The sequence below is a fragment of the Camelus bactrianus genome, chromosome 9 (genome assembly GCF_048773025.1).
Source record: "Camelus bactrianus isolate YW-2024 breed Bactrian camel chromosome 9, ASM4877302v1, whole genome shotgun sequence".
Taxonomy (NCBI): Eukaryota; Metazoa; Chordata; class Mammalia; order Artiodactyla; family Camelidae; genus Camelus; species Camelus bactrianus.
Genome location: NC_133547.1, coordinates 42,048,961 through 42,064,723, shown reverse-complemented (window position 1 = coordinate 42,064,723; position 15,763 = coordinate 42,048,961). Strand labels below are relative to the sequence as shown.

The following is a 15,763-nucleotide window of genomic DNA, read 5'->3' as shown; positions in this document are numbered from 1 at the left end:
CTAGATATGAGAAGATGCAAGAAGTTGGGCTTATAAAATCTGCAAATACCTATCTGAAGGCCTGTTCTGCCAGTTTTCCCCAGAGCACAGATCTCCGCCCCATTCCTGATCTCCGCCCTGAACTTCCAGGGGGTGGTGAAGGCCAGCAACTACAATGGCTAATGACTTCATTCTTGTAGAACCAGATGATGAGTGACAATTTTTAGTTGGCAAACTATATTACTATAGTAAGCCTCTCTTCTCAAAAATATGAGTTAGTAAATGGCAACCTATTTTTTGAGACTTGAATACATTCAAGTTAAACTTATTTAGGGTCTTAACTTATCCTCTCAGATGACAAATATTTCTGAAGAACTTACTAGGTTCTAGATACCTGGGATGCAGTGCGGCAAGATAAAGTACCTGCCCCTCATGAAGCTTACATTTAAAGAATAAGAGAAATACTAGCTATAAAGAAAAGAGAGATGAAAATGTATAACCTAGGATGCTTAGCACAGACAAATTTTCATATTATCACTAATGCAGTGCAAAGAGAAATCAGATTAAATATGTCTCAATTCTATAAAAATTCATTGGGTATGCTTATGTGAGGGGTTCTATGTATAAAGTTTCCAATCAACAAGAGATTTCTGAATTTAGTAACAATATAATCTCATACTCACTTCTACCAATGAATTCAGTCTTCTGTTGAACAGACAGCATGTTAGGAATAGAATTAACAAATTCTTTGAACTTATGCTTATCATTGAACTCGCTGGGTCGAGTTGGCTTTCTGAGGCCGAAAAACTTTTTGTTGTTAAACAATGAAAGATTATGAATTACATCTATGAAACTGAAGGCAGGAAGAACACACTTTGAAGGGTTGTAGGTCTCTTGCTATGATAATAAAATTGAAATTTTAATCATGTGGCCTCTCACACATCTGTTGTCAGCTTTATTTAATCTGAGTCCATGACCTGTGAAAGAGTCTGCTCTGGAAGAGTAACTTTTAGGTATCCTGCACAAAGGCAGAACGTGAAAACTGGTCAGAAATTTACTCTGCTTTTTTGGGAGGAAGTCAGAGATACAGAGGTAACAGGCTCATGCTTTCCCGAGGCAGGCCTGCTTGTCTCTATTCCTTTAACTTTACTTCCGAATTAATACAGATTTCCGTGAGATCTATAAACCACCTAGAAGTAAAGGCGGTTAAAAAGTAAATGTTGCTCATAATTCCTTGCCATCCCAGTGCTCATCCTATATTCCCTACAAATATGGTTTTTATTTTAATTTTACCATTAGAAAATGAGTATTTTCTTGTAAAGATTTTAACTGCATAGATAAAGCTGAAGTCCTTCCTAAATGCAACCCAATCTCTTTTGCCTTTCTGAAAGTTTTTAGTACGATGGACGTCCTCTCAGGCCTTTTCCAAGCATATGCATGTGTATGTAGGGGCGTGGGTGTGTGTGTATGTAATTACCCAGATAAAATTTTCTGTAAAACTGTTCTGCAACTTGTTTTCACTTATTGTGCCTTAGCTTTCTAAGTTAGTTGAGTACACAGCTTTTTTCCCTCATTAAAAAAAAGCAGTTACATGACATTCCATAATAAGGGTGCACCAGTTACACATTTATACTTTACTGATGGACATTTTAGGCCGTCTATAGTTTCCAAATACTGTATTAAACAATACTGCAACGAGCATCCTTGGGCATATATAAGAATAGTTTGGTGGGAAAGGTACATCGTTGTGCTTTTCTAAGGGAATAATTTCCTATATAATAAAATTCTCATCTTCATTCTATAAGTGCTCCTCTTCCATAAAGATTTTCAGTAAACACACAACATGGTTTACTCCTATCTTTCAAATTATTCCTACAACTGGCTGAACTGAAATACCAAATGAGGGACCCAGGCTTCAATTTTAGAAGCAGCCTCTTTGTCTTCCTTTCTCTTCTCTTTATGGGGGGAACTAGAAATAACCTCTGATTAATCCCAAATCACAAGGGGAACACATGCAAGGAAGACAATAAGAGGAAGTCAAAATAACAGGAATAAGCTGTTTCCCTTTTCTATTTGTTTTAGTTTCAGGCTGAAAAACGCAATGAAGTTCCCTACTGCTGTAATCTTTTCTGATGCTGTCCCCAACTGTTAGAGAACTGTGTGTTCTCTAAGTAAGCAGCATCCTACAAGCTGAATTCGCTCTTTCTTTCCTCAAAGACATAAGGAAAACAGCCCAGGGGAAGACGTCAGTTAAATGAGAACTGTGCTTTTTCTTCTGGCCCCTTTACTCCTGAACCCCTAAATTCCACAAGCTGTAATGTAAATGGTGACAAGTGATAAAAAGCTGGAGAAACCATTATCTTAGAGAAAGCAAATAGCTGATATCAGAGTTAGCTGTCATATATGAGGCTCAGTGTTTTTCTGAATGCAACAAAGATACTTAACCACTTATGAATGTAGTCTTCTTTTTCATAGATACCCAGTTTGTAAACATCCTACACACATGACCAGTCTTTCCTGCTTCCTTGGCTCTTTTCTGCCCGAGTACCCCACCACCAAACCCGGTATTTTCCTTTCACTAATTTCATTCCTTTCCCAGGGTAGACCATTTTGGGAACACCTATCATTCTCAAGGGAACCAAGCCACGGGGAAGGAAGAGGGTTTGTGAAATACATTTCTGGCTTCACCAGTTGAAACTTAATACTTTTTCTTTTTTCTTTTACTATGCCCACTGTTCTGTGCCTTATTTTTTCACTTACTATATTTAAAGGTTGCATAGTATTCTACTGTACAATATGCCATAATTTACTTGACCAGAACCCTACTGATAAATACATAAGTTGTTTCCAGAATTTTGCTACTATGAACAATGCTGCAAAAAATATCCTTACTCATATACTTTATTACAGAGGTCTAAGCACATCTGTAGCATAAATTTCTAGATGTGGATCATGAAATTAGATTAGTGGGGATCACAATCAACATTTAAAGAAATATAAAGTACAGAAGAAAACAGTGTAGTATAATATGGTATAGTGTAAATATTATAGTGCAGTAGAAGTTAAAGTTAGTGCACATTTTAGTGAAATTTTTGTTTGGCTTAATATATGTATGTAGGTGTGTATGTGTGTCCTGGATTGTGGCAAAATGGTAAAATGTATTTCAAAAATGTTTGAAAAACACTTCTTTAGACTCTGGTATGATAAACAGGTATCTTTATCACAGTCTTCTTTTTCTCCTTCTAACTCAGTGATCCTTTTACTGGATAGCTTGGTAACTTAGGTTTTTCAGGCAGAGATACTAGAGTTCTTTAGGGTAAGTTGGAAAAGAATACTACTAATAATATCAGGAACAAAAAAAAAGGAAGAATTCATATAGTTCTAATTAGCTGTAATATCTTTTCCTACAAAGTGAATAATTAATGGCTAAATTATCTTTTTAGAGCAAGACTGTTACTAAACAGAAATTTGAGCAAGAAGTTGTACAAGATTATTGCTATTTAAAAACAAGTGTTTCTGATTTTAAATTAATTTATATATAATACAGACATTTTAATAAAAAAATTAAAATGCACATATGATTCCATACCCAGGGACAACTGCTATTAACACTCAAACTACAAATTTCAATCTATTTGCTTGCTTGAGTTTTTCATATACATATAATGTTATATAATTATATGTAATAATCATACATATATATTATTCTTTATAATTGAGATTTAAGGATATATTTAACGTTATGGCCTGCTTCATAAACTTAGTATTATACTGTAGGAACACTACATGTCATTAAAAGTTCCTCATATGTATCATATTTTAAAATAGCTGCATAATAGTCCACCATGTGGATGTACCACCCAATTCATGTAGCCAGTAACAAAGAGTTTACTTTTTATACAGAATTAATTGGAACTAGATCAATATAACTATGTTATCATGGGATGTTTGGGGGTAATCTGAAGTAATTTATAGAAAACATTTTTGTCCATATATTTTCACATAAAACCATGTAGACTACAGCAACTCTCCTCAATAAACAGGTGTCCTGAGGTTAAATTCGCCAAATTGATCTACAGAATCAATGCAATCCCAATCAAAATTCCAATAGAATTTTTGGAGAAACTGATAAAGCTGTTTCCAAAATTCATAAGGAAATGCAAGAACCATAAATAACCAAAACAACTGTCAAAAGGAACCCAAGTTAAGGGATTAACGCTACCTGATTTTAAGACTTACATCAAAGACCACAGTAATCAAGACAGTGTGGTAGGGGTATCAAGGTAGACAGATGAAACAGAACAGAGATTCCAGAAATAAACCTACAAATATATGGAAAATGGATTGTGACAAAGGTGGCGAGGCCATTCTACAGAGGAAAGAAAGTGTTTTTAATAAATAGGACTAGAATAATTGAATATCCATAAGTAAAAAATTTTTTTCATCCATATGCCATACAATATAACACAATTTAACTGAAGTTGTATAACAGACCCAAATATAAAACTTAAAACTATGAAATTATAGAAATATAGGTGATAAACTTTCTGACCTTGATTTAGGCAAAGATTTCTTATATGATACTAAATCTTTCTTTTATTGATACTAAAAGTAAAATCTATGAAAGAAATATTGATAAACTGGACTTCATCAAAATGAAAACTTCTGCTCTTCAAAAGATACAGTTAAGAATATGAAAAATGACAAGCCACAGACTGGGAAAAAATATTTGCAAGGCATATGTCTAATAAAGGACTTGTATCCAGATATATAAGGAATGCTTAAAACTCAGTAATGAGAAAAATGAATTTTAAAAATGGGTGAAAGATTTGAACAAATATTTTAAGAAAACAACACAGATGCAAATAAGCACATGAAAAGATGCTCAACATCACTAGTTAACAGGGAAATGAAAATTAAAACTGCAATGATGTACACCAGAAATTGACAGAACATTGTAAACTGACTGTACTTCAATAAAAAAAATGCTAATCACTTCTCCCCTACAAAAAATTAAAAAATAAAAATAAATAAAACTGCAATGAGATATTACACACCTACTAGAAAGTCTAAAATTACAGACTGGCCATATCAAGTGTTGGTGAGGATATAGAGCAACTGGGACTCTTATACATGTTGGTGGGAATGTAAATGGTAAAACCACTTTGGAAAATAGTTTGGCAGTTTCTTAAAAAGTTAAACATACTTGTACCATGTAATATAGCCTTTCTGTTCCCAGCCAATTATCCAACAGAAAGAAAAGCACATGTCCATAGAAAGCCTTGTATATGAATGTTCACAGCAGCTTTACTTGCAACAGTCCAAAACTGGAAACAGTGAAAATGTTCACCAACAGATGAACAGACAAAAACTTTGGTACATACACACAATGGACACTACTCAGTAATGAAAGGAATGAACTATCAATACAACGACAACATGGATGAATCTCCAGATAATTACGGTGAATGAAAGAACCATGCCAAAAAAAAAAAAAAAAAAAAAAAAAGGTACATTCTGTATGACTTTATTTACATAAAATTCCAGAAAATGTAAACTAATCTCTAGTGGATTAGTGCTTTGGGTGGGTGGGGGGAGAGGACTGGGGGAGATTAGGTAAAGGGACACAAGGAAAATCTGAAGGGTGATAGGTATGTGCACTACCTTGATTGCAGTAATGGTTTCATTGGGAATACATATATCAAAACATCAATTTGTACACATTAAATACATGCAGCTTACTGTATGTCAATTTTACCTCAATAAAGCTAAATTTAAAAAATCAAACTATAACAAATATGTGAAATCAAGCAATACAGAAATAAGCAAAGAAATCAATGGAAAAAAATCAATTTGAAAAAAGCTTCCACACTGTCCTTGTATTTCCTGTTTTCATTATAAAGAGAGAGGGAAGGGAATGCAGTGTAACATCTGCTCCATGCCCCACAGTACACCCTTAACCTTTGCCAGCTGTCTCAAAATAAATGCTTTTGGTTGTGAGGGTGGTGATGGATCAACTCAAAACCATCAGTTTCCATAAGAAAAACAAGCTGATGTGCAAGCCCTGCTGAAAACAAAGATTTAATTTAAACATTCATCTTTCTTATGAAGGATAGCATATTATCAGTATACCTTGCTTTGTGGAATATACTTTTGTTCCTAAATGGATGGACTTTAAAACTTATGTTCTAATAATAACAACTAACAGTAAATGAGCACGATTAGCATTTGCTATCTCATTTAATTCTTGAAATAACCCTACCTTTCTACCAACAAAAGCTTACAGGGTAAGTAACTGATCTAAGATCACACAACAATTAAATGGCAGAGCTCAAACCTAGGTCTGTCTGATATGAAAGCGCATGCTCTAAACAGATACACTTACTTGAATGTTTCAGGTGATAGTTCTGCAGAGTGCCTAATAATTATCTTTACATCTTTTTTGAAAAGCTAGGATTTCATGTATGCACATTACTCAGAGAGTAGAAATAAAAAATACCAACAATTCCAACCAAAAAAACCCCACATAAAAACACGACCCCAAATGACCACTGATTAATTCCCTTTTAAAACATGTTTCACGGTAAAGGTTATAAATGTGAATCTAAAAACCTCATAATTCAATTCCCTAAACAAAGTTCTATTTACTTCCTAATATCCTAGTTCTTATCTAGGCAGAAATTAGACTTCTTTCTCTCAGGTACAGCTTATGTTCACATAATCTTCATCAAAGATTTAAACTACCTACCCCAATCCTAACAGCTCTTCCTAAAAATAACCTATCAAAAAGGGATCATTTTTGGTCAAAGGATTGTTAGGTCCAGGCCTATGGGTGACAAAGCATGCTTCAACTTTGAGCACATTTAAGTTTACTCACAGATCTGTTATTAAGTGAGTATATATCTGATTTTGTTTTTAATGCAAACACACTTGACAAGCTTACTAGTACAGCACATAGTATGGTGATTCCTAAATTCAATTGTACTTTCCTTATGTCAGACCAGCCTTTATAATAATCTGCTTCCACAATAGGCACAAGGCCATGACCAAAAGCAGATGTCAGACTCAACTTACAGTGAACTTGTATTACTTGTATTTGTGATTTTCTTGAGACCTAGCCTTCTATAACTTTTGTTTTGTTCTATATTTTTGGCACTGTCATAATTATCATTATTTTAAGAATATTTTTGGCAAAAGTAAATCATTTATTGTTTCAACACAAACACGTGTGCAATATTTAGATTTAAAAATTTTTAACCCTGGCTGCTTAAAAAACTCACAATAGTTAAACATTACAGTCTTATACTCTAAATATATTTCTAACTTTGTTCTGTCTACAACATTTTCATCTATAAATTTTCCTGCTTGGGGAATTCTGCAGTGGCCTTTGGCCAAAAACAACAAAGTTCTATCCCAGACTTTAAAGGAGTTATACCTGTTTTATGATTGAGGCATCAATGGAAAGGAATTCAAGACTTGTTAAGCTAATTCTACGTGAAAACTGTAATACTTTCCATTTATTATTGCAGAAGCAATTTAAAGAATGCTTTAAAATAGAATGATACTAATACAGGGTAGATTCCACTTAGTCATAGCTAAGTGTGACTTTGCATCAGATCTGAGACATACAGATATAATACATCCAATGTGAAAGACTCAAACTATTTAATCTAACTTTTACTGGCAGTCAAATCTATTTTCCAAATCTTAAAGACTAAAGTTCCCTCATCTTTCTCTAGAGTAGTCAGACCATCCTGGGGAGCCTTTCCTAGATTTTCTTAGAATTAATGAGCTAAGCCCCTCTTGCTGGACTGTGTGGTTCCACCTCAACCTCCCCTGGACAGTTTATGAGCAATGGAATCTGCTTTCAGTGTGGAAGGGATTCCCAAAGGATTCTCATTCATGAAAATAAACTGGTCAAAGGGAGAGACTTTTATTAAGAGTGCTTTTCTCTGATGTAATCCCTTCTAAAACAGAAAATCACTTTAAAGTTCAATTAGGACCAAATACTGTATAAAGGGCCTCTGTAACAATTAGACTTCAGATATAGAAAAGGCTGAATATTACATTATTTTCTACTGGCTTCCCTGGTTGTATGCCAAACATGTCTTGGCTACAAAAGAAGAGTGAGGAGGCTTTTATATTTTGGGGAGAAAAAAAACTATGGGGATTCTGCAAGGGTGTAGCTGCAATCTGGCATTTTGAAGAAATTTTGGAAAATGAATGAAGCTCTTTTACAGATATAACTCAACAGGGAGGAGGTACTTATAAACTATGGGAACTTTATTAATACGTCCCTATATAAATCTAACCCTTACCAGTGTGACTTACTATTTATTTAACAGCAGCAGTGAACCATATGGTTTTGTTCAGAGATGCAGGGTTAAAGAATAGATTTTATGTTAGGAAAAAAAAATCTATTTTGAAGGTAAAGGGAAGGGAAAAAATAAACGTTTTTAGTTAAATAGGAAGGAAAAACCAGTCATAGCTATTTGGGACAAAGACCAAAACCTTTTCAATCCATGAAGCATGAATTAAGAAAGAATATTAAAAGGAAGAAAATCAGTGAGTTGCTGTATTCATCCAAGAAGAGCAACTGTGTTTGTTGCTAAGCAAGAGCTATACAGAAAGAAGGTAGTAAAATACTACATTCTACATACTACAGAACCAAAACAAATAAAAACAACAACAAACCAAACAAACAAACAAAAATACTCCACAAATAAAACAAGACTTCATTTTAACTTTAAGAATCTGCTATGGCAGTTGCTTTTCTCAAAGGACTGAAACAATTTTGACCCCCAGCTGCTACTTATTTTATCTAACAATAGACTGTATAAAGATGTATGCTTCTGGTGAAGCTATTCATTTCATCTAAACTGCATACAGTTTAAGCCTGAGAAGAGAACTTTACCACCTACAGGCCATATGCACACTAAATACAACACTTGTGCCTGGTTCGGAATGGTATCTTATATCAAAATGCTCTCTTAATTATAGCTCTTGCTTCTCAAGCTACTCTTTCAACTTGTCAGAAGCTGCCTAAAGTAACTAAAATTGGACTCATGCAGAAAAAAATGTATTTTAGGAAAACATGTGCCACAAGCACCTAAACATCTGTTAACATTAAAACCAGAAGGCGGTGTGTTACAGCACACATTAAGACAGGCTGTAAAATTTAATAATTCACAACATTCATTTTGAAATATTATGGCAATCTTTTAAAACGATACTCCACAGTGGCGTAATCATTTCATCTGTTCAACAAATATTTACTGAGCATCTATATGCTAGGCGCTATGCTGGGTACTGAGGACACGATTCACAGAATAAACACATAAAGCTCTACAGGTCTGTATCGTTTTTAAGGCTGAAAAGCAAAGAAAAAATAAGATCATTCTCTAATTTTTCTTCTGTTAGAGTCAGCCATTCTCCATCCCCTACTACAATTACGGGAGGGTTGAGGCCCACAAGTTTTTGCGTAAGTCCACTGTGATGTCTACTGCAAACTTCTTCCTGGAGTCCTAGTGCCAATAGGGGTAGGTCCTTAGGTGAGTCTGTTTAACACATGTTGCCAAACTATTGCAGTTTTCTAAAATCTGATTGCTATTTATAATAATGCTGCTCCTGGAAGATGCTTTCTGAGGTCTAAAAGGAGTCAGTACGAACAAAGAACTTCCTGGTTCAGCCGAGGCAGCGGAACTCCTCCAGTCCTAAGCTGATAACTTCTATGGAGAGGAAAACCAGGGTCTCAGGTGAGAACAGGGGAAGGAAGTAGAAAAAACAACAGGCCTTAGGAGTGAGGATCAGGAAGGAACTCAAACTTTCCCCGCTTCCTTTTTCTTTTCTCTTCATCAATCAGATAAACATGCGATAAATGGGAAGGTTTCCTGGGTTTAATCAGGTTAGGACTAGTGGTAATAGTGGGACGGGGTTATGAGAAACAGAATAGTATTCAGGGACATACAGGGAAAGGAAAAGAAATCCCCAGTAGTGACAAAAGGGGAAGGCCTGTGGATGTGGCAGAAATGAGTCACCAACCAGAGAGAACATGAAATGTAATATACGTTGGCAGGGGAGGCATTAAAAAATTAGGCACTGTTTAAGGTACGCTAGAGACATACATTCAAATGATTAGCAACCACCAACTGTTCTTTGGATATGGGGTGCATGATATATATTGAAAGAATATAAATAAAGGGAAAAGGAAAAGTGAATCCTACACTGTTGGAGTATTTGTAATGCCATGCAAATTGCAGTGTTAACACACAAATACTAGTTATCAATCATTTATCCTTATTATAGACAAGGAAACTTTGCTTAGACAGATTGAATGACAGGACCAAGGTCACACAGTTACGTGTAGTGGCACAACAAGCAAAGACTTGGGCAATGAACTTCAATATGTGACTTGGCATGTGTCAAAGCCATAAACACGTGGTCCCTAGGGATGCCATGCAAAACAAGACTGAAGCAAGCAGAGAAAGGAAGAAAATAAGACAGACTCCACCCCATATCAGAAGGGAGATGCCTTACACACTCTGGAGAAATGAAACCACTGGAAATTACTTATCACACATTTCAAAGCTACTAGGGGAAAAAAAAACCCAATAGTTTTCAGTGACAAATTACCCTAAGGCATATTTAATTAGATAGAAATGTCAGTCTTTGTCAGCCTTAAAAAACATAAATTAGTACATTACTCTAAATTTCACAGCATGTAGAAATAATAGGTTTAGGTTTATTTTTATCACAATTATAATTTCAGAGTACTAATCCAAGAAAAGATTACCCAAATACGACTAAATGAACACATTTACTCTGCATCAGTGCAGGAGGGGAAAAAGGAAAAGAAGCTAAAGAAAAGACACAGCTTTTTGTATGAATTCTAAGTGGCTTTTGCTTGGCTACTTAGGGAATCACCGATTCTCTAAGCCTCCGAGAATGGCAATGAGAAAATAAATCTTTGTGGCTATAGAAAAATCTTCAGCAAAGAAGCTTCATACAAACACACACGAAATATTAATACAGTATTTAATAAAGAGCTAGGAAAATTTTGAGAAAATGTAGTAAGGCATTTCATAAACCATTTAATAATGAGCTTTAAGATACACATCAATATGAGTTCTAACTAAAATGTGAAACTATAAAAATCTTCTTAGATACCTAGACTCAGGTGCATTTTTCTTCAGTATGCCCAAGCCTCATCTTCTTTGGCCATTTCTCCTCTCCTTTTAGGGTATCATCTTCCCACTACTCACACAGATATGCTTAAAGGTCTTCCCCTCTCCAAATCTGATCTCAAGACCGATAGGGAAGCATCCTTATCAAGGTATAAAAGATTCATGACACTTGAAAGGAGTTATTTCCCTTTGTATTTTTTTAAATAAGACTTTATTTTTAGCATAGTTTTAGGTTCATAGCAAAACTGAGTGGGAAGTAGAGGTCCCCTATATCATCTCCCTTCTCACCCCATGTATTTTAACAGATATCAAATACTGAAGCAAAAGTAAGAACTATTAATTTGGGGTCCATGGAATCCATGCATGGTCTTCATGGGGTCCTTGATCTACCAGATAATATACCCTCAATTTTGCTATATGGGTGTATATACATTTTTAAGGAAGCAGGTCTCATCAAGTTCTCAGGGGCTGGCATTCAGAAGCAGCTAAGGCCACTAAGCGAAAGAATGAAATTCGAAGTCCAGACGTCAGGTAGAGAGACTAAAGGAACTGTCTGGGGGCAGAAAGGCTTCATCAGTGTCCCTAAAATCATGCCACATGGGTGGCTGCTATAGCAAGTCTCAATACAAGCTTAACGTACAGCAAGCCTCTTAACTTCAGGCTATAGAAATACCCCAGTTAACCAATGAAATGGCTTTCAAACATATGATGACCTTTCTTTTTTTTTCTTTTAACATACCTTTAAAGCTTCTATAACAAGGTCTCTTGCTTCAAGTTCTCCTTCAAGAATACTGAATAGCGTTAGGAGTTCTGGCTTGCTGAGTTTTTCCAGATTCATCCTGAAAGCCTAAAACAAAGACAACAATCAGACAATATCCAGAAGAAAGAATTAATTTGATATTATTAAAGAAAAAATAGATGAGAAAAGAGCAACAATTACAGTATAAAATGATTTAAGAAAGGAAAGTTAATTAGATAGAAAAATAAGAGCTTTCTGATGTTAATCTTAAACTAAGCAGCAAGAGAAAATAAAATTCACTTTAGTTATTGATTTCATCACCATTCACAAAGATCAAATTTTCATCATTTTTCCTCCAGGCATATATACATTCTAGAAGGACCCAGAGAGAATTACTCACTAATTTTGTTCATTAAAAGTTCAGGTAGAATTGTGTTACAATGAATACGATTTCACTGAAAAATTGTTAGATCATGAGAAGTTTTAGATAGCTAAAGTTTAGAAAAGATATTAGACTACCTCAGATTTAGATAACTAAATTCCAAAACTGTATATAAAACATTCTGGGATCCCTCTGAAATTGGCTGAAATGAATTTGAGCAAAGATAATGTTTGGTGGGAGTGTGGGAGAAATTTTTCTTTTACTGTCTACTTTCACAGAGAACATCTATCACAATATTTATATTTCATACAGTAAAGTAAGACCTAAATGCAACCATGAACAAATATACTTTTAAATGACTTCTTAAAATGTATTGTTTAAACATGTTAATTGGCCAGGCTACTATAAACTGAATTTATTTGACTTAGCAAGTTCACATTTTTATGAAGTCTTGCATCTTCTGAATTTGTTAAATGGCAAATCGCATGGCACGAACTCAGTCTTTTCCCTGAGATTAATTTCCCACAAACCACACACAGTTAGAAGTTAGACTGCTATACAATCTTTGAAGGGTCTTCTGAGCAGTTTGTATGGTTAAGATACATTTTATAACTTCTAAAGTAGAACAAACACTATTTTCCTCTCCCACTCTTTACTTACAAGTTGCCACTCTCATATAGTTTTCTTTAAAGTGAATCATAACATGACTAGCTCACACACCCTCCAGTAATTTCCAACTCCTATGAGCACATTAAATTTTAGGAGGCACACAAAAGAGTCATTGATTCTTTCAGAGCTACTGCCTTTAAGTGAATGAGAACTCGTAGAAAATGCATACTTTACTGTGTTGTTAGATTTTGTCCCAGGACAAGCTGTACAAGTCTTTTGCCACATGGTAAAATATGTTCAGCTCTAAAAAATAATTTCAGCTCTAACTGCTAACTTTCTAACTGGTGAGGGTTAGCGACTAGTAAATGATTCTCACTTCAGTATCAGAGAGCTATCTCACAACAGTTATTTTAAAAATAAGAACTAACAAAAACAAAACAACCCACCCCCCCAAAACAACAAAGATGGTATGTGGGAAAAAAAACATAGCTTTGCAGTCAGATAGATGTCATTTTGGCATCTTCCTGGTTGTGTGACTTTGGGCAAGTTTTCTGATTCTCAGTTTTCTCATCTGAAAAGTGGGATGATGAGATCTAACTCAGGATTGTTGTGAAAACTGAGTTAGTAAATATAAAACATCTTGTCAAGTTCCTGATATAAGCTGATCAATGGTTTAATTATTAATAACTACTATCCTGTCTCATTTTCTAAAAGAATTCTAAGAAAGGCATTACCAAAATTGCGGACAGTCAAGATCAAGGACTTCAGAATGCAATGACTTCGACTGCCCTTTTGTAGTTGGGAACCACAAATGACGAAAGATGTCCTGGAGTGAGGAATGGTGAGGAACTTCAAATACCAGTTGAGTCACACTGGTTTCTTAGATGAAACCCTTCCCCTAGGTCCTGATGGTTTCATGTTTTAATCTCTCTCAAGGAGATTGTAAGCCAGAGGAAAAATCCTATCATTTTATACCCTTCCTCATCCCTCCCATGATGTTAAGCAGAATAATAGGCACTTGGTAAAGGCACTCCATAAATTATCAACTGCACTAAGTCAACTAGGAATAGAGCTAAAAATGATACTGTTCACGCTGTTACTCTTCTTTCCTTCAATATCTTTATAGGCTCTATTATTTTTAATGTATTACGTATTTATTTATTTATTTATCTATCTATTAGGGGGGAGGTAATTAGGCTTACTTCTTTATTTTTTAGAGGAGGTACTGGGGGTTGAACCCAGGACCTTGTGTATGCCAAGCATGCGCTCTACTACTCAGCTATACCCTCCCCCCTTTATAGTCTTTAAATATTCTTATTTAGAGATCCAAAATTGTGGCTTAAGGAAGTGATGTGACATAATAAGATATAATAGACTGGGAGTGAAGAATGTAGAATTTTAGTTTCAGCTCTGCCACTAAACAGCTACATCGCTTTGGGAAAAAACATGACCCAGTTGCCCTGGCATTGAGTTTCCACACAGGTGAAACAGACTCGATAATCTCTACAGTTCTTCATGGTTTCCTTCTAAGCCTTCATGAGTAAAAATCAAGAATTATTTGTTAGAGAATGCAGTTAAATAAGAACTACAGGTAAACATACAAAGAACGAAAAGAGACTGTACCTAAATCAGTTTTTGATTTGCTGTGATAAATATACATTCTCGTAGAACAGAAGAGTAAAACTGAAACAATCTTTAGTCACGTTAATTATAAAGGAGTCCAGCCCAGGCAAGAAGAAATTCTATTCTTTGTCAATGGCACAATGAACAATATTCTTGGTACCTCTATATTTGTAAATCACTTCTGTACACAAATTTTAATATCTGGAACATTTTGCTGATACATACCAACTTATTTAGCTTAGTATCTATGTGAAGTGAATATAATACAAACATGACACAGGAGGGGAAAAGAGCCATAGCTGTGTAATTCAAAACCCAATGGGTCTGTTTTTCCATATTTCTATAACCCTTCTTTAATAAATATTAAAATTTAGCAGTTCTTTACATTTAAATCTAGTCTCAACACACAAGACATTGTAATAAGTTTTTGTCTGAAATATAAATGAGTGATAGTAAAATTGCATTATGTTTTAGGATGGCAGTGATGTTCCTGGGGGCGGGGATGGGCATGGGGGTGATACTGACCTGATGACTGGCAGTCACACTTTAGTCCTCAAATATAAATTCTTAAGGTTTTCTTCAGTTAATATTCGGGAAGATTGACACATATATTTAAAATGTCATCAGCATGGTGGAAAAGTGTCCAATGCTGCAAAATAATAAGAAATTTATTGTCTCTGTGACCACACTATAGACAATTGGTAAATCCCAAGAATGTCACCTGTCATTATAGCTGATAAGGCCTGACAGCTGTAGGTTGATACAGACAAGAAAGAAGAAAACAGCCACTTCAAGTTGAAGCTTAGTAATATAGGACAAATACCAGAAATCTGACTTCCCATTTGCAATTAAAATTAGGGAAAGTAAGGGCTTTCAAAATGTTTTTACTTTAAGATGTCCACTATCATTTCAAGAACTATCTTATGAATGTTACTAGAAGAAACTGACTTTTTCTCCCTAAATCGACAAAAGCCTATTTGCTTGAATCACCGTGACTTATGCACAGAGTACTCAGAAAAATAACACAATTACAACTGGACTTTTCAAATTGCCAAATTTCTGCAAGGAAATTCTCATCCCCTCACCTCCTGCCAATCAATAAACAAATCAACCTGTCACCATCTCAGCTTTGTCTGTAAATTACTCATCCCAGTTTCTACTTTTTCCTATTTATTTTCAAATATTAATTGTTGAATTACATGCAGTTTTTGGCTTATGTCTTCATAATAGTGTATCAGACCCCAGAAA

At 34.9% G+C, this 15,763-nt stretch overlaps 1 protein-coding gene across 1 annotated transcript in view; it reads right to left on the bottom strand.

Annotated features, from left to right (window-relative positions):
* CTTNBP2NL (CTTNBP2 N-terminal like) overlaps nt 1–15,763 on the bottom strand; it is a 47,297-nt gene that overhangs the window by 20,210 nt on the left and 11,324 nt on the right. The window contains exons 2-3 of the mRNA XM_010948311.3: nt 15,041–15,164; nt 11,902–12,009 (exon numbers count right to left, since the gene is read on the bottom strand). Of these exons, the coding sequence (XP_010946613.1) occupies nt 11,902–12,000 (99 nt within the window). The 5' untranslated portion in view covers nt 12,001–12,009; nt 15,041–15,164. The remainder of the gene's footprint in view (nt 1–11,901; nt 12,010–15,040; nt 15,165–15,763) is intronic.